The 24,915-nt window shown below is 44.4% G+C and overlaps 1 protein-coding gene and 1 long non-coding RNA gene across 3 annotated transcripts; both read right to left on the reverse strand.

Annotated features, from left to right (window-relative positions):
• Nucleotides 1-6,534: 6,534 nt before the first annotated feature.
• On the reverse strand, nucleotides 6,535-24,816 carry LOC132467139 (uncharacterized). Of its 2 annotated transcripts, none has more exons than XM_060064253.1 (14): nucleotides 24,578-24,816; nucleotides 24,375-24,424; nucleotides 23,746-24,126; nucleotides 21,260-21,547; nucleotides 20,148-20,447; nucleotides 19,318-19,689; nucleotides 18,556-18,852; nucleotides 17,909-18,205; nucleotides 17,771-17,812; nucleotides 17,055-17,402; nucleotides 16,370-16,666; nucleotides 16,159-16,270; nucleotides 15,065-15,115; nucleotides 6,535-8,173 (listed from the first exon to the last, which is right to left on the reverse strand). In XM_060064253.1, exons 2-14 carry the CDS (start codon nucleotides 24,418-24,420, stop codon nucleotides 8,137-8,139), a joined length of 2,868 nt encoding a protein of 955 aa, XP_059920236.1. In that variant the 5' UTR covers nucleotides 24,421-24,424; nucleotides 24,578-24,816; the 3' UTR covers nucleotides 6,535-8,136. The 2 variants fall into 2 exon arrangements, with proteins under 2 accessions (XP_059920236.1, XP_059920235.1); XM_060064252.1 differs by having other exon boundaries at nucleotides 24,375-24,434.
• Nucleotides 22,461-23,432, reverse strand: LOC132467182 (uncharacterized). Its single transcript, XR_009527962.1, has 2 exons — nucleotides 23,403-23,432; nucleotides 22,461-23,351 (listed from the first exon to the last, which is right to left on the reverse strand). It is a non-coding gene; the product is annotated as an uncharacterized LOC132467182 (long non-coding RNA).
• Nucleotides 24,817-24,915: the final 99 nt, after the last annotated feature.

Below are 24,915 nucleotides of genomic sequence, written 5' to 3' on the forward strand. Positions count from 1 at the left end.
GTGCGTGTGTGTGTGTGTGTGTGTGTGTGTGTGTGTGTATGTGTGCTTAGCACGCTATTTTATGTTGAAATGCGACGTAATCCAGTGTTCACGAAAACGTACACTGTCAACGTATGCTTTTGGCTACTGGGTTGGCTCTCAGATAAACGGGTTTCTAACAAGATGATATTTTAGCGTCACAGGGTTTGGGAGGAAGGTGCGGGCCTTCTGAGAGGGGGTTCCGGGGGTTTCCTTCCGGGCGGGAGTTTTGGTTGTTGTAGTTTTCCGGTGGAGCTGTGCCTGCCTGTCCGATTGTGGAATCCAATAAACCTGCTATCAAGCTTACTTCGCTCAATACCTCGCCTGTGGTTATTACAATATCATTAAAAGTTACATAAAGTAACGGTTTAATAACACAAACGCAGGAAACACGTGAGCTGCTAGTTTAGCGAAAGCAGCGTCCCCAACCTGACGTCGTTGAAACATGCGAGCGAGACGATTAAATCTTCCTAATAACTATACAACTAAAGATCAGACACAATCACTGATTGAAGATTATGCAAGTAAAAAGTATATTTCTTGCTAGAAATGTTATTAGAAACACGTTTAACGCTGAATCGATCCTAAAATATTGCATTTCCCATTCAGATAATAAAGATCATACACATTCACTGACTGAAGATTATGCAAGGAAAATGTACATTTCTCGCTAGAAATGTCATTAGAAACACGTTTAATTGTGTATCTGTCCTAAAATATTGCATTTCCCATTCAGATAATAACGATTAATATGGCTACGCGCGTCCCGAGCAACCACGAGCGTCCACGAGCGGCCCCGAGACTTCAGAATGTCGTTATTTGCATGACCGCTAGAGGCGCTAAATACGCTCCAGTGGGTCGTAATTTGGGGCGGTACAAACGACCTATGCGGTCGTATTTTCTAGGAGGACAGGCTGAATTATATTTAGCCTTAGTTATGGCCGCACTTGAACCTTATGGTGATTTTATTCGTGAACTATTTGACACTGGAAAGACACACGACGCGAACAGTACCGCTCTAAAGCAATCTGGGGCCCCGAAGCGCTCCGTTATGACGGTGAGGAGGTTCTGTGTGGAGCACAACCTTCGAAGAAATCTAGTTTCCGATTTAGTTTCAGATCGTCCACTCGCAGACTAAGTCGCCGGCTCCCACGGAAAACAATAAAGCTGGCCATTGTAGAATGCGAGAGACTTGCGGTTTTATCTAAATATCACGCAAACAAAACAAGCAACTGGATTATTCAGTTTTCCCGTTTTGATTTAAAAAAACAGAAAAATGCAGTTTATTTGTTTATTCCTTTTGCCCTTTTTCCATTTCAAAACCAAATGAGAAAAACCAAAAAACGACTGTTAATTGTTTTTTCTGATTTTGTTTTGAATCTGAATATTCAAAGAACGAACCATGCACAGATTTTTATTCTCTGCAGTTGTTCCATATGCTGCCATTGCCAATTTTCGCCTCCAGCTTCTCGCTCACAGCCAATCACGTTATTGATCTCATTAGTTCTTAATTTAGTTCACCTGTGTCACTCAGCATCTCCATATAAAGCGCCCACCTTGTGGTTACTGTTTTTTATTACAATAAACAAACTATTTATTGTATTAATAAATAGTGTATTTCAAAAAAATAAATAAAAATAATAATAATAATTTAAAATGGCACCAACAGCAGTAGAAATTTTGAGTAGAGACAATCCGTTGCTCAGAAATTAGATTAAAAGGATCTCTGAGAAATGGGAAAAAATGACAGCTAAATCAGGCACAATATGGACAAATGAAAGAGTGCCAAATATTTTTCTCACACCTCAGTGGCCTCACAGCCTTTTTCTGAAGGTCAGCCAAACGCCCGAAACTTCTGGATGAAATATGCCAGCGGAGACTGCCCAGAGTGGCTTCAACAAGTCTGAACTTTTCATCACGTTTGGTTTGCACTGTGTATGGGCGGAGAGAAGAACTCTTGGAGCTCTTTGAATTCATTGTGGACAACCACAATAATTTTGATGATGAGGCTGTGCATAGCGCTGATGGATACATCGCACTGCTGACGGGCTTCGAGTTCAGCTTTCTCCTCGCCACATTCAACTCAGTGTTTGCCTACTCCGATGTGCTCTTTGGGATCTTGCAGAATAAGGATTGTGATATGCAGTTCTGTTTGTACAGCATTGATGACTTTTGCAGTACCACAGAGAGAGAAAAGGTCAAATTTGAGGACACGGTGCGCGAAGTCGGGGCTCCCAGCGGGCGCAGGGCACGGAGAGTTGGAGACATGCGGACAGAGTATCAGCAGCTGCAGAGTGAAATCCTGGACAACATTCTCACTCAGCTGAGGAACAGGTTCAAGGATCATGAAAGAATGATGTTCCTTGCCCTTCTCGACCCCAAGAAGTTTGCCTCATACAGAGAAAACTTCCCCAGCTCTGAGTTTCAGAGCCTCGCTGAAAACTACGGGCTGCACTTTGACCCCCCAAGGCTCAAGACTGAACTGACAGTCATGCACAACATGGAGAACTTTGAGGCAAGGAGCCCATCAAGGAGCCCATCAAAAAACATAGATAGATGTCTTAGTCAGGCGTGACTCATCCACTCACAGCACGCTGGGCTGCAGGAGTTTAGCAAACCTGCTAGCAACATGATAGTTTACGTTGCAGAGTCTAGAATAGCAGATGGGTTAGCTGAACCAGTATCTATTGCACCAATTGTCTCAGAGCGTGTTGGTTTTGTTTCAGAGAGTGTTGTACCTATATGTTCGCTGGTGCGGCCTCGCGCTGTCTCGAGGTGTAAAACCTGCAGGCGAGGGCCGCGACCAGTATGTCCAACTCTGGCGATCCCACTGATCGCCTCAGAGCTGAGTGTTAACCAGACTCCCTCTGAAAATAACCCTGTACCTATATGTACGGTGGTGCGGCCTCGTGCTGTCTCGAGGTGTAAAACCCGCAGACGAGGGCCGCAACCAGTATGTCGAAACCGCGGTATCCCCTTGACCGCTTCAGAGCTGAGTGTTAACCAGACTCCCTCTGAAAATAATAAAAGGGAAGTACTCAGAATAGGGTTCATGAACATAAGGTCGCTTTCATCGAAGGCGCTCTTGGTCCATTATTTAATTATTGATAAAAAGATCGACATACTGGGGCTTTCTGAAACCTGGTTAAAACCAGATGAGTTTTTAGTCTTAAACGAAGCTACTCCACCCCATTACGTTAGCACCCAAGTATCTAGAGAAGTTAAGAAAGGTGGTGGAGTAGCCCTGATATCTAATTCTAAGCTTAATTTAAAGCCAAAGAATAGATATATTTTCAGATCCTTTGAGGTGCTAGCGCTCTGCACCTCAGCTCCTCGAGAAGCAAAACGAGTTCCAGACTCTTTTGTTTTAGCTGTAGTATACCGTCCTCCAGGACCGTATTCAGTTTTTCTGGATGAGTTTTCTGACTTTGCAGCTGATTTGGCTACATATTCAGACAATATTTTGCTTATTGGGGATTTCAACATTCACGTGAATAACCCGTCTGATGCCCTCACAAGGGCTTTTCTGTCCATTACAGATACGCTTGGCTTCAAACAGCTCGTCCAGCAACCAACCCACATCGGTGGAAACACGTTGGATCTCGTTCTGACCCGCGGTGTTGACATTTCGCAGCTAGTGGTCTCTTCCTACACCTCAGCTTTATCAGACCACTTTTTGCTCACATTCCAGGTGGTGGTATCCTGCCCCTGCGACGATCAGCAAGCTACTTTCAGCTGTCGCCGCATCACACCTGCAACCATTACAGCTATGGAAGATAAGTTATCTGGTTCACTTGCACCTCTCTGTAACTATAGTGGTTCTGTGGAGTGCCTTACTGATTAACTCAACATTGCCTTGTCTGTTGCCATTGATTCAGTTGCTCCGTACGTAACTAAAAAACGAACATTGAAAAAACCAGCTCCTTGGTTTAATGCAGAAACTCGCATTTTGAAGCGAAATTGCAGGATCGACTAAACTTGAGGTCTTTCATCTTGCATGGCATAATAGTCTGATCACCTATAAGGGTGCGCTGACTATCGCCAGGAACGCCTACTTTTCTAGTATCATTAATTTGAATAGAAATAATCCTAAATTTCTTTTTGACACGGTGAGGAGTCTCACTCAGAAACAGAATCAGACCGTAGGCTCCTCGATCTTGGCAGGTGAATTCATGGATTTCTTTGAGAATAAGATTCAATCAATTAGAGAGGAAATTGATGCTTACCGGGCGGCTAATCCTACACATCCTGTGGGGCAGGATGGGGTTCTGCCAAGTAGGATGGTGAACTCTGACGCAACTCTTTTGGAGTTTAAGGCGATTTCCTTGGTGGAACTTGAAAGGGTGATAAAGGCCTCAAAGCCAACAACTTGTATGTTGGATCCGCTCCCTTCTAGGGTTCTTAAGGAACTTTTTCCAACGGTGGGGCCTGTTATCCTCTTGCTTATGAATCTTTCGTTTTCAACAGGAATTGTTCCTTCCAATTTCAAGGCTGCGGTGTAAAAACCGCTACTCAAAAAGCCTGGCCTAGATCCTGAATTAGTCAGGAACTATCGGCCTATATCGAATCTGCCCTTCTTGTCTAAGGTACAGGAAAGGATTGTAGCAAAGCAAATTGTTGACTATTTGACGAGGAATAATCTCTTCGAACCTTTCCAGTCGGGGTTCAGGAATTTCCACTCAACTGAAACTGCTATTACAAGAGTTGTAAATGACATCCTTCTTGCTTTGGATAAAAATACAAGCACAATGCTTGTGATGTTGGATCTGAGCGCTGCGTTTGATACGATTGACCATAGCACTCTTCTTCACCGTCTTGAACACTATGTTGGTATCGGGGGTACGGCTCTTGGTTGGCTTGAATCGTACCTCACAGATAGAACCCAATTTGTGCTTCATGAGGGTGCAGAATCGAAGCATTGTAAATTGCGCTTTGGCGTACCACAAAGGTCGGTTCTTGGTCCATTGCTTTTTGCAATTTATATGCTTCCCCTCGGTGACGTTATCCGCGGCTTCGGAATTAGTTTCCATTGCTATGCGGATGACACCCAGCTCTACATTCCTGTAGATTCCGGGGATTCTGCCCAGATTCAAAAGGTTGAGTCCTGTTTGGCTGCTGTGAAGGGCTGGATGTCACAAAACTTCCTACAGCTTAATACTGGGAAGACAGAGCTGATGATTATCGGCTCGAAGCGGGACCGGGAAAAGTTTGAGGATGTCTCTCTGTGGTTGGATGGCTTCGCCATCCCACAGAGTGCATCCGTCAGAAATCTTGGTGTCTTGTTTGACCCTCAACTATGCTTTGATCAGCATATAAGAAGTATAACTAGAATTGCCTTTTTCCATTTGAGAAACATTGCAAGAATCAGATCAATGTTATCTGTAGTGGATGCAGAGACACTGATTCATGCGTTTGTCTCGTCAAGACTGGACTATTGCAATGCACTGTTCTCGGGATTACCGAACTCCACTACAAAGAGTCTACAGCTGGTACACAATGAGGCAGCTAGATTGCTGACCAGAACGAGAAAGTTTGATCATATTACACCTATTCTCGCCTCTTTACATTGGCTACCAATAACTTTCAGATCAGACTTTAAGGTGCTATTGCTAACCTATAAAGCCTTGCATGGGCTATCTCCATTGTACCTGAAGGACCTGATCATTCCTTAGAGTCCTTCTCGGTCTCTCCGGTCTTCGGGAGCCGGCCTTCTTTCATTGCCGAAGGTTAAAAAGAAATCGGCTGGACAGAGAGCGTTTGCCTATCGAGCCCCCTTTTTATGGAATAGGCTGCCATCAGCGATCAGGGAAGCTGACTCTGTGGAGCTATTCAAAGGGAAGCTCAAAACGCACCTCTACAATCTTGCATTTGGAGTGTGAAAACAACAGATGCGTAGTGAAGACTACTCTGTTTGCTTGTGCTTTTCTTATTACATTATACATTCCCACTATGTACTTTTCCTCATGGATAACCGGCCAGAACCCCATCACCTTTTTAAATATGATGTACATGTATTTACCTGTATGCCAATTGTGGCACCCATTGCACTCCTGACCATCCCTGGAAGAAGGGATCCCCTACACTGCGTTTCTTCTCAAGATTTCTTCCTTGCTGATTCAAGGGAGTTTTTTCTTGCCCGTGTGGGGGCATGGGTAAAGGGGGGTGTCACAAATATTTGGCCTGTTAAGCCCTTTGAGACTGTAATGGTGATTAAGGGCTATACAAATAAAATTGAATTGAATTGAATTGAAAATTGAATCAGACCTGCTGCACTTTTTGACACTTAAAGAGCTGACTGAGAGCATGCCGCAGCTGTATCACCTCACCTGCCTGGTGCTGACCATCCCCGTGTCCACTTCCTCCGTGAGGCGGTCTTTCTCGGCTCTGAAGCGCATCAAGACGTCCATGTTGATGAAATTAGCCTCGGTGGGTTGGTGTCTCGGCCGTTCTTCGTTTGAGCCGTGGGTACAGAAGACGAGGTCAGTTCGACTCGCTTCCAAAGATTTCAAGCATTCGCGACTTTAATAAATGATTGCGTTTATTTTACCATACAAAAAAGAACCAAACTGTCTTCTTAATTAAGACAATATTACGAGAAAACCTTTATAGGTAACGAGTAAACTTAAATAACAAAGGACTAGACTTAATAAGCGTGCAGTCAAAATACTTTTTTAAACCTCCGCCTCTTCCCTTGACATTCAGTGTCTGACAAACACACACCTGGCCTTATATTACCTGGGCGGTGCAAAACCCGCATACAGACCCCTACAGGTTAAATGCAAGAAATACATTTCCAGCCTGCACTAATTTTATCTTTCACGATTTTTCATGAGAGTTTGTTTCTTGTTGAAGAGAATGGTATTGATGTTATTGTCTATTTGTTTAGGCTACATCCTTGTCAAGGTTAATTAAAGGATTGCAGTTAAGACCAAGTCAAAGCGCAGCGACTGATTTACTAGGGGGTAGCTTTAATGGTCCAGCATTGAATGAAAAAATAACCTTCTGAAAACGAATTGAAATCACGTAACTAAGTTTGTACACTTTACTGATTTTAAGAAAATAAGATGGGTGTGGAGTGTTTGAAAACCTGCATTTAAAGGGTGTAAGAAGGTAGAAACACAATTATCCAACCAAACATGAATCACTGAGAAACTAAGGAAGAAAACAACCCTATTATAGATATAAAATATATAAAAATGATTACAAGAAACGTATATACACACCCAGTTCCCTCAAAGCATAGGGTGATAATGTTTTTCTTTGTTTGCAATATTCAGTTTCAAAGTAATGTAATTTTAAATTGGCTGAATAAAACATTTGAGTTGGTTATAAAACAAAATGGTGGAGGCTCACTTTACACTTACAGAAGGCACCAAATGGATTATCACACCACTGAGCTGCGAGGATGCCCAAAAACTAACGCAGCTAGTCGCGGGATGAGTGAGCGCTAATTTGCAACACAATAGTCATGTCTTTCCCCAAGAAAAGGAAATCGAGGTCCACAAAAAGCAAGTTGAGGGCGAACAACTCATAACTGAATTCTTTCAAAAGATGGTTGAGCACAACGGTTTAAGAGTCATTGATTGAGAATGGCTTAAGCTAATTACAACAGTTTAGATTGAAGGCAGTCATCAGGGGATCTAGCTTGGAGCATAATTGCATTGAATATCCTGATTTATCAATATCATAAATGCATCAGCATTATACCTACAATTTTATAACAAAGACATCTATCAAATAAAGAAAAATACATAGCTAAGCTTAATATGAGAGGCATGGCCCTTAGTTTCAGAAACAGCCACAGAGTGTCCCTCTTCATCTCCTGATGTTGCTGAGACGGGGTGTTTGTGTTAGCCCAATTAATTGTAAATAAGAATTAAAGTGTGGAGATACATGGATCAAGAGAGGAAAAGAGCCAACAGAGACCGCCTTTGTGTGGCACCAAGAGTTTTGTGCAGCACCCCTGTCTGAATATCATAAACAACCAAAATAGCAATGTGATGGTGGATCACATGTCATGTCTCAATGTTAATTTGTGGGCGGTTGAAGGTTTTTCTCGACTAGGTCGGTAGTACATTATTAGACAGTGATGAGGTCCCAGGATGACGTCATTCTCCTTTATCGAGTCCACTTCACCCGTCCCCCCACTGGGCTTCTGAGGAAGGAAGAAGTAACCAAACTCAAAGTTTCTGTTAGGGGCTTGCGGGTGCAGGCAGGCAGGTAGGACCCAGATGCAGACGGGTAAAGGAAACGGCACTTTATTTCTGCCAAAAGGCTAAGGCAAGGAGCAAGGAGCAAGGAGTAAGGAGTAAGGGAACACAGGTAGCCACAGAGAGCACGCAGGACCAACAAACTATAATGACAGCACTAGGAACAAAGGAAAGACAAGGGCTTAAATAACAAACACAACGAGGAACAGCTGAGACACATTAGGGGAGGGAACAGTAATCAACACAGGAGGGAAACACAGGGAAACACACAGCCTGTCCTCCTAGAAAATACGACCGCATAGGTCGTTTGTACCGCCCCAAATTACGACCCACTGGAGCGTATTTAGCGCCTCTAGCGGTCATGCAAATAACGACATTCTGAAGTCTCGGGGCCGCTCGTGGACGCTCGTGGTTGCTCGGGACGCGCGTAGCCATATTAATCGTTATTATCTGAATGGGAAATGCAATATTTTAGGACAGATACACAATTAAACGTGTTTCTAATGACATTTCTAGCGAGAAATGTACATTTTCCTTGCATAATCTTCAGTCAGTGAATGTGTATGATCTTTATTATCTGAATGGGAAATGCAATATTTTAGGATCGATTCAGCGTTAAACGTGTTTCTAATAACATTTCTAGCAAGAAATATACTTTTTACTTGCATAATCTTCATTCAGTGATTGTGTCTGATCTTTAGTTGTATAGTTATTAGGAAGATTTAATCGTCTCGCTCGCATGTTTCAACGACGTCAGGTTGGGGACGCTGCTTTCGCTAAACTAGCAGCTCACGTGTTTCCTGCGTTTGTGTTATTAAACCGTTACTTTATGTAACTTTTAATGATATTGTAATAACCACAGGCGAGGTATTGAGCGAAGTAAGCTTGATAGCAGGTTTATTGGATTCCACAATCGGACAGGCAGGCACAGCTCCACCGGAAAACTACAACAACCAAAACTCCCGCCCGGAAGGAAACCCCCGGAACCCCCTCTCAGAAGGCCCGCACCTTCCTCCCAAACCCTGTGACGCTAAAATATCATCTTGTTAGAAACCCGTTTATCTGAGAGCCAACCCAGTAGCCAAAAGCATACGTTGACAGTGTACGTTTACGTGAACACTGGATTACGTCGCATTTCAACATAAAATAGCGTGCTAAGCACACATACACACACACACACACACACACACACACACACACACGCACACGCACGCACGCACGCACACGCACGCACGCACACACACGCACACACAATGCATTTCGCTGCTAAAACAACAACTTGGGCTGCTTCTCGGACATTTTGGGTGGATTTTGAACGGTATGTGGGCAGGACGTTTTTTGCAGGCAGGACCTGGCAACCCTGCGCTGTTGACCGAGGTGAAGAAATGCTCCGGAGCAGATCTGGATCCACCATGGCCAAAATAATTGTCATGAATAGCATGAATAGATTCATGCATTATCATTCAACTTGAACATGTGTTTTTACAGTATACAGTGGTGGAGGGATGACGTATGTTGGCAAACCCGGAAGTGAGCGTCGACCTGGGTTTCCCTTGACAAAAAGCCAACGGGTTTTTCCATTGGATTTTGGATTATTGCAGAAAAATTTGCATCTTTGAAGCACCTCCACAAAAACTGAAAAAAAAAAATAATAATAATAACTGTGCCCCAAAGAACGAAATGTAAACCAATGCATTCTGAATGGGAGTGTTTCTCCGATTTTTCCATGCTACACAGAACGTGATGAAATGTAAACCCATACAAATAAAGACTTCATGGTCATAATAATTAAAATATCATTAAGCTACTACTGAGTGTGTAGGGAGGTATTCTATTTTTTTCAACAGGGCTGAATCCAGTCACTTGACCGTCATGGTTGCTATGGTGGTTGCTATCGACCGCCCCCTCTAATACTCGTGGCTCTAAAAACCACGCGGCAAAGGAGCTGCCGTCAATTGGGTTGTTTTTGTCGTAAACTAGGGTCCGATGGTTGAAAAATAGACAGATATTCCAAGCTATCCTTAAAAGGCAGCTTGGATGTGTTTATTTTCTGCAGTTTAGACTTCTTCTATAACTAATTTTTGAAAGCAAAACACCAAGCTCATTGATTTAATGAGGGAGGGTTATTTGAAACAATTTATTCAATAAATATTTGTGAGAGGTCATTCCTTCTCCTGATTTTACTTCCTATTTATGTCTAGGGTAAACCCCTACTGTCCACAAGCATCCCCCCCTCCCCATATGGATTTGGAGAATTGTTGCCACGTCCCAGTGGTGGAGGTATCATATATATATGAAAGAGGGCATTCAATTATAGCCTACTACAATGATCAATTAGGAGGCCGAAGCCCTAAAGGAAGTGATGCAATAGGTGACTGTGTCGACAACATTTAAGTAAGCTGTATAGGGTCTCTTATATATCAAAGGGGGTCTCAAAGGACGCATACGCTTCAACCTGTGGCTCCAGCACTACAGGAAATGACTCAGCAAGTGCTCCATCTCGTTTCAACTCACCCAGCGGCTCGCTTGTAAGATTTTGGCCTGAAGTTCTGTCCAGACCTACACCCTAGCCATCCAACATGCATATCTGAGAATCAGGCCTCTCTTTAATAATGACAAAAAGTTATGAGAGAAACACACATTAACTTTTTGTTATCATAAGCGGCGTGGTGCCGGCTCCTTTTGACCTTTTGACCCCCGACTTCAAAAACGTGGCCACAGGCCAGCTGTGTCTACACACCTTTAGCCACAAATGTAAATCTCCATCCCACAAAAAATGGGGACTAGAAACTAACCTCTGTCTTATGTACATTTACTGTACTGTTGGAGGTCACGCCCCTTTGCCGACCTTTTCGAGATAGCTAGGGATGCTAAAATGTTTACACACATTTCCCGGGGCCCCGTGAACGACATATCCGAGATTTGGAGTTCTAGCCCTTAGAGAAAAAAAGTTTTCCCAAATGGAGTGTCATTTGGACAAAGCCCCTCAGAAGTGTAGCCTGCAAGACCTAATGGTTCAGAATGTGGTGGAAAAACAGTTTTTGAGATAGGAAGGTCCTACCGCCCTGAAATTTTAATACCTTATTCTAGGGCCTAACTTGGACCTCCGCTCCGAAACTTGGCCCGGTCGGACCCCGAGGGCAGGAAGGGGGGGCCCTTCCTGCCCGAAACTTGGCCCGGTCAGACACAGCTGGCCTGTGGCCACGTTTTTGAAGTCGGGGGTCAAAAGGTCAAAAGGAGCCGGCACCACGCCGCTTATGAGATAACAAAAAGTTAATGTGTGTTTCTCTCATAACTTTTTGTCATTATTAAAGAGAGGCCTGATTCTCAGATGTGCATGTTGGATGGCTATGGGTGTAGGTCTGGGAAGAACTTCAGGCCAAAATCTTGCAAGCGAGCCGCTGGGTGCAGGTGCAACGAGATGGAGCACTTGCTGAGCCTGGACTTTCATAATCTTCGCTCTGTGAATGTAAAGGATGTTTGGTCGGATGTTACGACGAAGAATCATAATGTGAATGGGAATATTCTATAAATCTCTTGATATCATCTTTCGTCTCAACACTTCTGCTGCAGCCACTTAAAGTCTCACTCCGAGAACCTTAAAATATGAATCAATCCATTAGAAGTATGAAAATATCTTCCCGGTGGTGCAACAGAGCAAACAAGGTGTCCTTTGACATCTACGTTTCGAGACGATTGCAACAGTGCCACACATGATCATATATGAATATGTTTCGGGGTAGTAATTAGCTGTCGATTTTGGAGGCCTTTATCAATAATGACCAGCTATAGATTTGCTTCCCGATGGAGATTTTTGACAAATTACATGTTAATTAGCATCTACACGTTAAGCTGAGTCCAATGAGATCAAGCTCGGCCTCTTGCTACACCGAGATCATGTCCTAGACCTAGGTGTACCATGTAAAATACATGTTACCATTAGCTAGAGTGTCGTTCTTGGTGTCATTGGACTCAGCTCAACGTGTAGATGCTAAATAACATGTCATTTTTCACAAATTTCTATCGGGAAGCAAATCAATAGCTGCTCATTATTGATTAAGGCCTCCAATTTCGACAGCTAATTACTACAATTAAACATGTTTGAATATGCTCATGTGTGGCATCGTTGTAATCGCCTGGAAGCGTAGATGTTGATGGACACCTTGTTTGCCCCGTCACCGGGAAGATATTTACATGCTTCTGATTGACTAATGAATTGATTCAGCTATTCCCCCAGAAGTCTGGGGTCAAAAGGTCAAAAGGAGCCGGCACCACGCCGCTTATGAGACAAAAGTTAATATGTGTTTCTCTCATAACTTTTTGTCATTCTTAAAGAGAGGCCTGATTCTCAGATATGCAGGTTGGATGGCTACGGTGTAGGTCTGGGAAGAACTTCAGGCCAAAATCTTGCAAGCGAGCCGCTGGGTGCAGGTGCAACGAGATGGAGCACTTGCCGAGTCATTTCCTGTAGGGCTAGAGCCACAGGTTGAAGCGTACACACACACACACACACACACACACACACACACACACACACACACACACACACACACACACACACACACACACACACACACACAATGCATTTCGCTGCTAAAACAACAACTTGGGCTGCTTCTAGGACAGGGGGTCCTTTGAGACCCCCTTTGATCTATAAGAGACCTCAAAGTACAGCTTACTTAAATGTTGTCGACCTGCAGTCACCTATTGCATCACTTCCTTTCGGGCTTCGGCCTCCTAATTGATCATTGTAGTATAATTGAATGCCCTCCTTCATATATATGATACCTCCACCACTGGGACGTGGCAACAATTCTCCAAATCCATATGGGGAGGGGGGGGGTGGGGGGGTGATGCTTGTGGACAGTAGGGTTGTACACTAGACATAAATAGGAAGCAAACTCAGGAGAAGGAATGACCTCTCGCAAATATATATTTAATAAATTGTTTCAAATAACCCTGCCTCGTTAAATCATTGAGCTTGGTGTTTTGCTTTCAAAAATAGGTTATAGAAGAAGTCTAAACTGCAGAAAATAAAAACAACCAAGCTGCCTTTTAAGGATACCTTGGAATATCTGTCTATTTTTTAACCATCGGACCCTATTTTACGACAAAAACAACACAATGGACGGCAGCTCCTTTGCCGCGTGGTTTTTAGAGCCATGTAAGGATTAGAGGGGCGGGTCGATAGCAACCACCATAGCAACCATGACGGTCAAGTGACTGGATGCAACACCGTTGAAAAAAATAGAATACCACCCTACACACTGAGGAGAATAATGATATTTAAATTATTATGACCATGAAGTCTTTATTTGCATGGGTTTACATTTCGTTCTGTGTAGCATGGAAAAATCGGAGAAACACTCCCATTCAGAATGCATTGGTTTACATTTCGTTCTTTGGAGCACAGTTATTTTTATTTATTTATTTATTTTCAGTTTTTGTGGAGGTGCTTCAAAGATGCTAATTTTTCTGCAATAATCCAAAATCCAATGGAAAAACCCGTTGGCTTTTTGTCAAGGGAAACCCAGGTCGACGCTCACTTCCGGGTTTGCCAACATACGTCATCCCTCCACCACTATATACTGTAAAAACACATGTTCAAGTTGAATGATAATGCATGAATCTATTCATGCTATTCATGACAATTATTTTGGCCATGGTGGATCCAGATCTGTTCCAGAGCATTTCTGCACCTCGGGCAACAGCGCAGGGTTGCCAGGTCCTGCCTGCAAAAATCGTCCTGCCCACATACCGTTCCAAATCCACCCAAAATGTCCTAGAAGCAGCCCTGTTGTTTTAGCAGCGAAATGCATTGTGTGTGTGTGTGTGTGTGTGTGTGTGTGTGTGTGTGTGTGTGTGTGTGTGTGTGTGTGTGTGTGTGTGTGTGTGTGTGTTAACACGCTATTTCATGTTGAAATGCGACTGGGTTGGCTCTCAGATAAACGTGTTTCACGTCACAGGGTTTGGGAGGAAGGGGCGGGCCTTCTGAGAGGGGGTTCCGGGGGTTTCCCTCCGGGCGAGTTTTTTTTGTTGTTGTAGTTTTCCGGTGGAGCTGTGCCTGCCTGTCCGATTGTGGAATCCAATAAACCTGCTATCAAGCTTACTTCGCTCAATACCTCGCCTGTGGTTATTACAATATCATTAAAAGTTACATAAAGTAACGGTTTAATAACACAAACACAGGAAACACGTGAGCTGCTAGTTTAGCGAAAGCAGCGTCCCTCGCAACCTGACGTCGTTGAAACATGCGAGCGAGCCGATTAAATCTTCCTAATAACTATAAAACTAAAGATCAGACACAATCACTGACTGAAGATTATGCAAGTAAAAAGTATATTTCTCGCTAGAAATGTTATTAGAAACACGTTTAACGGTGAATCGATCCTAAAATATTGCATTTCCCATTCAGATAATAAAGATTAATAAAGATCATACACATTCACTGAGTGAAGATTATGCAAGGAAAATGTACATTTCTCGCTAGAAATGTCATTAGAAACACGTTTAATGGTGTATCTGTCCTAAAATATTGCATTTCCCATTCAGATAATAACGATTAATATGGCTACGTAACAATTTCACCAAATGCCCTGTTGGTCATATATGTGGCATACATACCTCCCGCGACCTGTAGAGGCGCTTGATACGCTCCAGTGGGTCGTAATCCGTGGCAGTACAAACGACCTATACGGTCGTAAAAAACACCCTGACAGTTTCAAACTATTTAAAGTGGAGGAAGAAAAGTTGAGCGCATGGATGTTGTTTAACACATTACTCTTTCTCCTAAACGATTAAAAGGTACAAGCCTATAAGCCTACAATACGGCCTACCTTTTCTCTGGTCGAGGAGGGGGGCTCGAAAAGTTTTCAGTTTGTCTCTTGCTAAAAAATAAATAGAGATGAATAATAGTTATATCCCTATACCGATACCTGCTAATACAGTTTAAAAGAAATACAAAAAATACAAATTTCATTAGCAGGATCTCATATAACAAGTAGCCCTGCTATAGATTTAACAAGTTTGTTGGCCTGTGGGACATATTTTGGCGGGGGGCCTGGGGTATACAAATACCAATAGAAATCCACTCGCGTTTTTCTGGTTTCCAGCCGCATGATGCACGCATATTCAAAACATGCACCAAACCAAGCCTATGTTGAGAGTCGGATCAACGACAGCGACAGACTTCAGCAATCAGTCACTGTCAAAATGTCCAGCTTTAGCTGAAAAGGCTTTCTTTCTGTATTGATATTTAGCCTGTATTTTAGTGCCAGGTCTTGTTAGATTGTTAAAAATCGCATGCATCGCTTTCTCTCAAGAATTTTCTTTACCATATTTTTAAACCATTCCCCCAACATGAGATGATCGCTGTGCTTCCCTACTGCAAAGACCAACCACCTTCATGAAGTCACTTGAAATGCATTTTAATGCTGGGGGGGGGGGTCCAAACTACTACTACCCCCAAAATATATTGTAGCGACGCCCATGGGAGTATCGATAAATGTAGCTCAAACTTAAAAAAAAAAAAACGTGTGCATACATACTGTCGCGTTATAATTCATATTGTTTGCATTATTTCATTTTCTTTTAAATTATAATGTTGAGATTAATTATTTTATAATTATTAAATATATACATTTTCGGGTAACATTTAAATAAATAGTGTTACGACCTTTTGTTGAGAAGGTATTTGTTCCTGCTACCCACCTTTTGTTTTGGGGGGAAAAGTTAAGTGGGCGGATCAATTGAAGAGTGACCGAGCACATGCAGGTGTTGTGTGTTGCCGTGTTGGTTATAATTAAAGAAGATATAAACGCAGAGAGCTGTATGTACTTATTATTGTAACCCGAATGATCCCGAATGATAAGTTCCCACGATCCAGAAGTGACCAGAGGACGCTACCACACAAAAATAAGTGTTACAATACCATTTCCTCCGGAGGCAAACTGCGATGACAGCGGCCAGAAGGACGACAATGATGACCACAGAAGCTGGTATCGTTACGTGCATAGAGCTTCTCAACTGGAACATCAGCGACCCTGTTCAAGGCAAACATAAATAAATTAAGCGTGAGCAACACAATCAAATTGTGCGTTTGCATAAAATACCCAATCTCTACAGAGACACGGCGCTCTGACCCTTCACGGTGAACTGGACGATGGCGACTTGGACTCTCCTTTTCGAGAAGGTGGCGGTACAGGACAGGTTCTTGGTTCCATCTCCCGATTCAGGGATGAGAGTCACGGTGGAGGAGGTCTCCCAGACGCCCTGTCCCATCCAGGTGTGCCCGATCACAGCGGTATTCGTGGGGTGGCTCCACGTCAGGACGGGCGGTTGTGAGGGACACGTGTGGTTTACGGAGCAGGTCGCGTTGATCACTGATCCCGCGTCGACGTCGGTTGGAGCGGCGGTCAGCCGGGGCCGTTCTGGGGACGCTGAGTCACGAAACCAAACAGAATCTCAGTCATGGTTCCTCATCCCCGGATTCACACTGATTAACCATTTGCTCCCCAAAAGAAGAACGTTTACATTTACATTTAGGGCAATTAGCAGACGCTTTTATCCAAGGTGACTTACAATAAGTACATTTGTCATAAGAAAGAGTAACAACAATATATTGCTGTCTGTATTGTAAGGATGATAATAGAACCAAGTGCCAAGCACTTAACAATCTCTAGGTTAACCCATTCCCTGTATACAACAAATATAGCTAGAATAGTATGCTACACGATGCTAAGTACTATTTTTGAAGTGCAAGGACGTACAACATACAATAAGTTTGTACAATAAGTGCCTGGACGTACAACATACAAGGCTGAATACCTTGCATAACGATAAACACACAACTGTCGTTGAAGCTGTATTTGGCCTCGCCAGATACAGCTTCGGCACGGAAACAGAAGGGGCCGTTGTCGAAAGGCTTGATGTCATTGATCTCCAGGGTGCAGTTTCCATGGCCGACAGTGCCCAGTAACTTAGTGCGGCCCTTGAAATGGGTCAGCACCTTGCTCTGGCCCCCGTGGTAGACACGGCCCCCTTCCCGGTTGTACCAGATGCCCCGCAGTCCAGTCGTGAGGTGGTCCGGCATCTGGAAGGAGCAGGGTATCACCACGCAGGAGCGAGGTAACGCTGTGATTTTGGGCAGGACATCAGCAGCCAGGAGTGTGGATTCTGTGATCAGAGGAACAAGTCAAACTGCAGGCCCAGAGCCTGGGGACGGTCACTGATCGTGTAGGCTTAAAGCTTGTTGAGTCATACTGTATGCCTACAGCTTATTGACAATTGGTCAAACTGTAGGCCTGTAGCCCTTTGGCAATGACTCTTACCGTAGGAAAAACAAGTCATACTTAAAAAAAACCTCTTGTGGCAATCAGCCACACTGTAGGCCTACATCCTGTTGGTAATCAGTCATACTATACCTTTCCACAGTCACTTATACTGTAGGCATACCACCTGTTCAGTCACTTATACTGTAGGCCTACTGTTCAACTGTGCTGTGATCAAGTCAACATAACCCAATGGAATATGAATGCACTTACTGTCATCTATACTGTCCAACGTCACAAACCGCTGCTTATATTCTGAAAGATGAACAAAAAAACGCATGATTTAAAATGTGCGTATATATGAGTATATTTGCAAAAATTACGGGACATAAGGGGTTTGCGGTAACTCACTTTTCACACGTAGGCTTGAGACGACTGAGAAGGTACCGCCAGGGGTGAACTGGGCGGTGCAGTTCAAGTCTTTACCATCGTCCTCAAGACTGGGAACGAAGGTTAGGATGGACGTGGTATTAAACGTGTTTCCCGAGGTCTCCAGGGTGGTTCTGGAGCTCTGCATGTCACTGTAGTTCCAGGTGATGGCCAGGTTCGCCTTTTTGCAGGTGTAGGAAACGGAGCAGGTCACATGCTTCGCCACGCCCTCCATCAACTCCCCAAGCTCCTTGGATATTTTGATCTCATGAAATGGACCTGATGGGAGGGGTGATTCATGGTAAACGGACTGCATTTCTACAGCGCTTTTCTAACCAGTGGCCACTCAAAGCGGCTTACATTCACCCACTCATGCTTCACACACGGACGGCGGTGTTGACCATGCAAGGCGACAGGCAGCTCGTCGGGAGCAGTTAGGGTGAGTTGTCTTGCTCAGGGACACCGCGACACCCAGCTAGGAGGTGAAGGGGGATCAAACTAGCAACCTTCCAGTTACCAGCCGACCCGCCCTACCTCCTGAGCCACAAGCTGCCCGTGGATGGCTGGGTTTAGGTCTGAATGCCTCCACACCGATCAACCTGATGCTAGCTCCCGGCAGCATTACTCACATTCGGCCTTCATCCGGTGGTTGGTCTTGGCCGTTTGACCCCCAGGGTGCCGCACAGTGCAGACCACTCCAACGTCCTCCTCCCGCACCGTCCAGGTGAGTTCGAGCGTCCTCTCCCACACGCCGTGGGAAACCTCTGTCTCCGAGTGTCGCCCCCCTGTTTGGCCCCATGGTGCAGCGTCTAGGGTGAGGTTGGGGGGTGCGGCTGGACAGGAATGCCGGACACTGCAGAATACTTTCATCTCTTCTCCCACCCGGGGAACACCGTTCATTTTCACCTGTGGCTGTTGAGCGATTTCTGTAGACACACAACAAGGGTTTAATCTATGGTAATACAACAAGGATCTAATCCACGGAAGCACAACAAAGGGAACACAACAAGTATTCGATCCATGGAAACACAACAAGGGTTTATTCTATGGAAACACAGGGGTTTAATCTATGGAAACACAACAAGGGTTTAATCTATGGAAACACAAGGGTTTAATCTATGGAAACACAAGGGTTTAATCTATGGAAACCCAAGGGTTTAATCTATGGAAACACAAGGGTTTAATCTATGGAAACACAACAAGGGTTTAATCTGGAAACACAACATTGATATCATAGACTTAGTCTATAGAAACCCATCATCGATGTTTTATCAATAGTAACAACATTGATGTTTAATCTACAGAAACACAACAGATATTTCCATGACAGTACTCCGTCTTCTACGGTTCAGCCTTCCATCTCTTCACACCACACAGAGGGATTCTCTTACCTGTGACCCGGAGCTGAGAGGTTCTATCATAGAGGTTGTGGTCCTGGTAGGACGTGATTGGGTTCTTATCCACCCAGGGGTAGAGTCGGTTCTGGTCGAGGGACATCTCCAGCCTCTCTATATACAGGCTGCAGTTCCCCTGGGACACCGACCCAGGCAAACTGGTTCTCCCGGCGTACTTGACGGCTATGCCCTGTTTCTGGGGAAACACCTGTGGGTCTGCGTCGGGCTGGAGCAGGTACCACTTCACCTCCAGGCCCGATGGCCGGGTAGAGGTGTAGGTGAAGGAACAGGGGATCACGGCGCAGGAGCCCACCAGGCCGGTGATGCTACCAGGGGTCTCGTAGGACCAGTCACGAGAGAGTATGGACCCTTTAGGGGAGGAGAAACAGCCAAATGGCCACAGTGTAAAAACCAACATCAGTCAACGTTCTGTGAGTCAGCTGCAGTAAAGAAACTTCAAACATTAAACGACTGTATGAGAATTTATTCTAACATTTGGCTTTCAAACCTTGCCGATAGCCCATTGATGGGGAACCGTATGATATGACACTTTTGACGTTTGATTAAAGTCAGAATTCTGACTTTAATCCAGAATAAAAAGAGTTCAGATTTGAAAGTCAGAAATCTGAGATTACTGTCAGAACTCCAAAAAAAACATTAAACTAGTATTTTCTTTTTAGTTCAGACTTTAATCTCTGTATTCTGAGATTAGAGTCAGAATTCAGACTTTAAAGACAAAACTCCAAAATAATAATCACATGAGGACCGAACCCCCCTCCGTAGACCTGGGAGAGCCCTAGACAAGGTGTGTCCGTGTCTTTACTCACTCTTGACTTGTATGGTCATGCTTTCCTCCTGCCGGCGCCCGCCTGTGAAGCGTGCAAAGCAGGTCAGCGGTCGACCCTGGTCCAGGGCAGACGCGGTGAATTTCAGCTCGGACTGCGCCCTCCAGTGGCCCCCCCCGACAATGGAGACTGTCAGGGTGGCCGGCATGCCCTCATAGTTCCAGGTGAGGGTGGGCACGTGTTTGGGGCAGCTGTACTCCACGGAACAGGAGACACTGCTCACCTTTCCCTCTGGAAACATCCGGTCTGACGGCGGCACGATGCGCAGAGGCTGGAAGGAGCCTGGGAGGACGGAGGACGGGGAATGAACTGCATTTACACAGCGCTTTTCTAACCAGTGGCCACTCAAAGCACTTTACAACACCGCCAGCTCGTCGGGAGCAGTAAGGGTGAGTTGTCTTGCTCAGGGACACCCCTCGACACACTAGGGGGAGCCTGGGATCGGACTTGTAACCTTCTGGTTACCAGCCAACCCGCTCTAACTCCTGGAGCCACATGCCGCCCAGTGGCTTGTAAGAAACCATACAACAGCTAAGTGATTGCAGTAATAAATCGGATTAGCATGGTGACGTCTGCAACGTGCTAACAGCTCTTACACTCACCCCCCACACCCCTACACCCCAACACTTACGCATGTATGTTGTACATCCTGGCACTTAAAAATAGTACCTAGCATTGTTTTAACCTTCTAGCTATGGAAACACAATGGTTTAATCTATGGAAACACAACAAGGGTTTATTCTATGGAAACACAAGGGTTTAATCTATGGAAACACAACAAGGGTTTAATCTATGGAAACACAAGGGTTTAATCTATGGAAACACAACAAGGGTTTATTCTATGGAAACACAAGGGTTTAATCTATGGAAACACAAGGGTTTAATCTATGGTCCTAGCTATCTTTGTCGAATACGGGGATTGGGTTAACCTGGCGATTGATAGTGCTTGGCACTTGGTTCTATGAACATCCTTACCGTACCCACAGCGATATATTATGGTTGTTCTTTCTTCTGACAAATGTAATCATTGTATGTCGCTTTGGATAAAAGCGTCTGCTAAATGGCCTTAATGTAAAATGTATATGTTAACTTACACTCCGCTTCAAAGCTATCAGACGCCGTGGCTTCCAGACCTCCAGGATGGCGGACGGAGCAGTCCACTCTCTGCTGGACGCTCTGGATGCGCAGGGAGACGGTGAGGGTGGTCCGGGCCGTGCCGTCCAGCAGCGACTCGGTGGCCACTTTGGACCACTGGGATCCGATGTTGAGTTTCAGGGTGGGAGGGATGGTGGGACAGGTGTGGACCACACTGCACTGGACAGTCACTGACTGGCCGACCTTCATCTCCCCGTAGATACTAATCTTTGGGGGCTCGGCTGTCTCTGGAGGGAACACACACACCACACAGACCTCATAAGCACACACAACACACACATCGGGAACACACACATCGTGAATGCCCACTCCATGAAGCGACATTATCAACACACACATCATGAACACACAGAAAGAACACATCATGAACACACACAACACACACATCAACACCCACACATTATGAACACACACGTCATAAACACGCATCATGAACACACACATGACCCCGCACAAAATGAACGCGCACATCATGGACATACACATCATAAGCACACATAACACAAACATCGTGAACACACACAAAGAACACATCATGAACACACAACACCCACATCATGTACCCACACACTCAATGAACCGAGATAATGGACACACGCAACACGCACATCATGAAAACCCAGAAAGAACACACCATGAACACGCACATCGTGAACACACTCATCATAAACACCCATAATGAACACACACAACACGGACACACACGTGGACACACAATGGTCCAGGGGCGGATCTAGAAAAATATTCATGGGGTGGCAAGAGGGGGACAGGAGATTTTGAGGGGTGGCACCCTCTGGCAGAAGTATATACAGTATGCCGATTTAATTAAAGCCATATCAATCAATATTTACTTGGAAAGCCCCCACATTTAGATATTTTGACTCAATAACATTATATTTAATTTATTGTGGGATGAGTAAAGCCTTACATTTAAACAAAAGGTTTCAGACAAAATGTAATAAATTATTACTGAATAATTACAAAATCAACCTGCCTTACAACAAACACCTGCACTATTACACCAGCAGGGGCATCGGGCTAAAAATATATGCAAAGAGAGCTGCAATATGTACTTTAGTTAACAATAAGTTGGCATTGGTCCATGAGATATTCCTGTCAGATGTCAATCATCAGTCCAACTTGAGTGCAAATATCACTTTATTCACCGATTCCAATAATTTACATACAATGCCACCCTCAAAGTGCGGTGACATAGAATAACTCCCAAAGTAGAGTGTATTACCTGCATGCTTGGAAGAGCCAAATGGGGATTCAGGGGAAGTGCTATCAAAGATTTCCCTCTCTATCTATTTTTATATCTTTAATTTCTAAGTATTTAAGACCTTTTGGGTTTACCTTATTATTTTTTTTGCTCTTGATGTGAAGCTTGTTTTATTATTAATTATTGGTGACTTATATTGGTTTATAAAAGTTGAGACAGGTGTGCAACCAAGTAGATTAGAGATGGCCATTTGTAAATAATTTACAGAAGATGACTTGCATTTTGTTGTTCAAGTACCTGTTACTTGGTTCAATGACAATAAAGTTTAATATAATCAAATCGAATGACTGTTGATACAAAAGGAGGCACATGAAGTTAACGGTCAGGAAAACCAGCTGAGTGTAGAAGGGTTTGTTTTTGTTAGCGCGTCTTTAGCGTGGATTGCAATTCTTATTGCAGCCTGCAGGGTTATGCGAGAAACATACGGAGGGACGCGGTCGTTGAGCTCCGCCGCCCCACATTGCATGACACGTTAAACTCAACTAGAATCGCCACCATCAATTTGATATCAACAGAACAAAAATAGTCGGAAAGCCTACAGAGACTATAGATAGTTAATGTGACAATCACATTATTAAAAATAAACTTGGAGCAATGATTTACTGAGGAACAATTTTTTTGGGAGAATGCTTTTGCAGGGAGTTCGCCGCCCCACCTGCCCATACGGCACGCGCCTGCTATGCAGCTATAAGGCATTCCAATCTTAACTTAAGTCTTTAACTATGATGTTTCTGTAATACACAGCCCTGCTCTTTTCTAATTATTATAATTTCTTTATATAGACGGTTGATCAGTATTACCTCAAGAATGTAGTCTCTCTGCCGCCGCGCCGCTTGCTTTGTTCGTTTGGAGGACTCTCGCGCCTTCCTTGTATTCAAAATCATTGCCGGCGGGAGTCTCGGGGAGGGGGGGGGGGGGCAGGCGGGATGGGGCAATATTTCCTGGTTGCATTCACTTGCAGTCAGACTTTTGAAACTCGCTTTTGTAAATGTCTTGTAAAAAAAAAAAAAAAAAGGAATTTTGCGCTGCCAACTGGGGTGGCAGCTGGGGTGGCAAGGCTATTTTTAGGGTGGCAGTTGCCACCCCATGCCACCCCAGTAGATCCGCCCCTGCAATGGTCCAAAGCCCCCTCCCCTCACTCACGCTCCACTTGGATGGTGACGGTGGTGTCGTAGAACTTGTAGGTTTTCCACCCCACGTTCTCCGGGTCCACCCAGGTGTAGATCTTCTCCATGTGGAGGCTGCTGTCCACTCGGGAGATCTGGAGGCTGCAGTCGCGGGGCCTGTGACGCACGAGACTGGTCTTCCCGGAGAACTTCGAAATGACCTTCCTCTTGTTCCTAGCATCGTAGACCAGAGGGTAGCTGGACCGGGCGTACTGGTACCACACAACACGGCCTGGGACCTTGGGGGGGGACTGGTGGTAGTCAAAGCTGCAGGGGATCACCAGACAGGACTTCCACAGGGCTTTGATGTGGCTCGGCATTTTGACGTACCAGGCCCCGGAACCACAGACTAGGAACCCTGTTTACACACACGCACATATATGTGCGCATACCGGTACAGATGAAAATACACACACACACACACACACACACACACACACACACACACACACACACACACACACACACACACACACACACACACATACAGATACACATGAATATGCATACACACACAAAAATACACACACACACACACAAAATCCCTTAATACCTTTCAAAAAAAATTTGGATTTTAATATCAATATATATTACAAGGTGATGTACCTGCAATGACCATGGTTAGAAGAACATGCTGCAAAACGTCCGCCATCCTCCTATGAACACCTAACACCATGAAATTATGTCAACTGTTTTTAAAAAATATAGCAGGCAATTCATAAGAGGAATAATTGATTCTCCTTTTGGATTTATTTCCCCTAAAAAATAAGTTATCAACATTTATGTCAGTGTCGAAAAGAGCGTCTTACCTGATATCTTGTCGACTTAATGTGTAGCGCTCCACCCACCCATCACCCTCCACTCATCAAACACACACACACACACACACACACACACACACACACACACACACACACACACACACACACACACACACACACACACACACACACACACACACACACAGGATCAGAATAGAACTGGTTTCACGGTTCAATAAGCTAAAGAAGACATCTGTGAGCGCGAGAAATGGAGCGGATCCAACCTTTCTTAACCTTTAAACTTTCCTTTCAGGGTTTAACTTCTTCTTAATTTCCGAGAAACGTCTGGTTTTCCACTGACACACTATAATCGTCCAGTCTTTTTC

The sequence above is a fragment of the Gadus macrocephalus genome, chromosome 11, assembly GCF_031168955.1.
Source record: "Gadus macrocephalus chromosome 11, ASM3116895v1".
Taxonomy (NCBI): domain Eukaryota; kingdom Metazoa; phylum Chordata; class Actinopteri; order Gadiformes; family Gadidae; genus Gadus; species Gadus macrocephalus.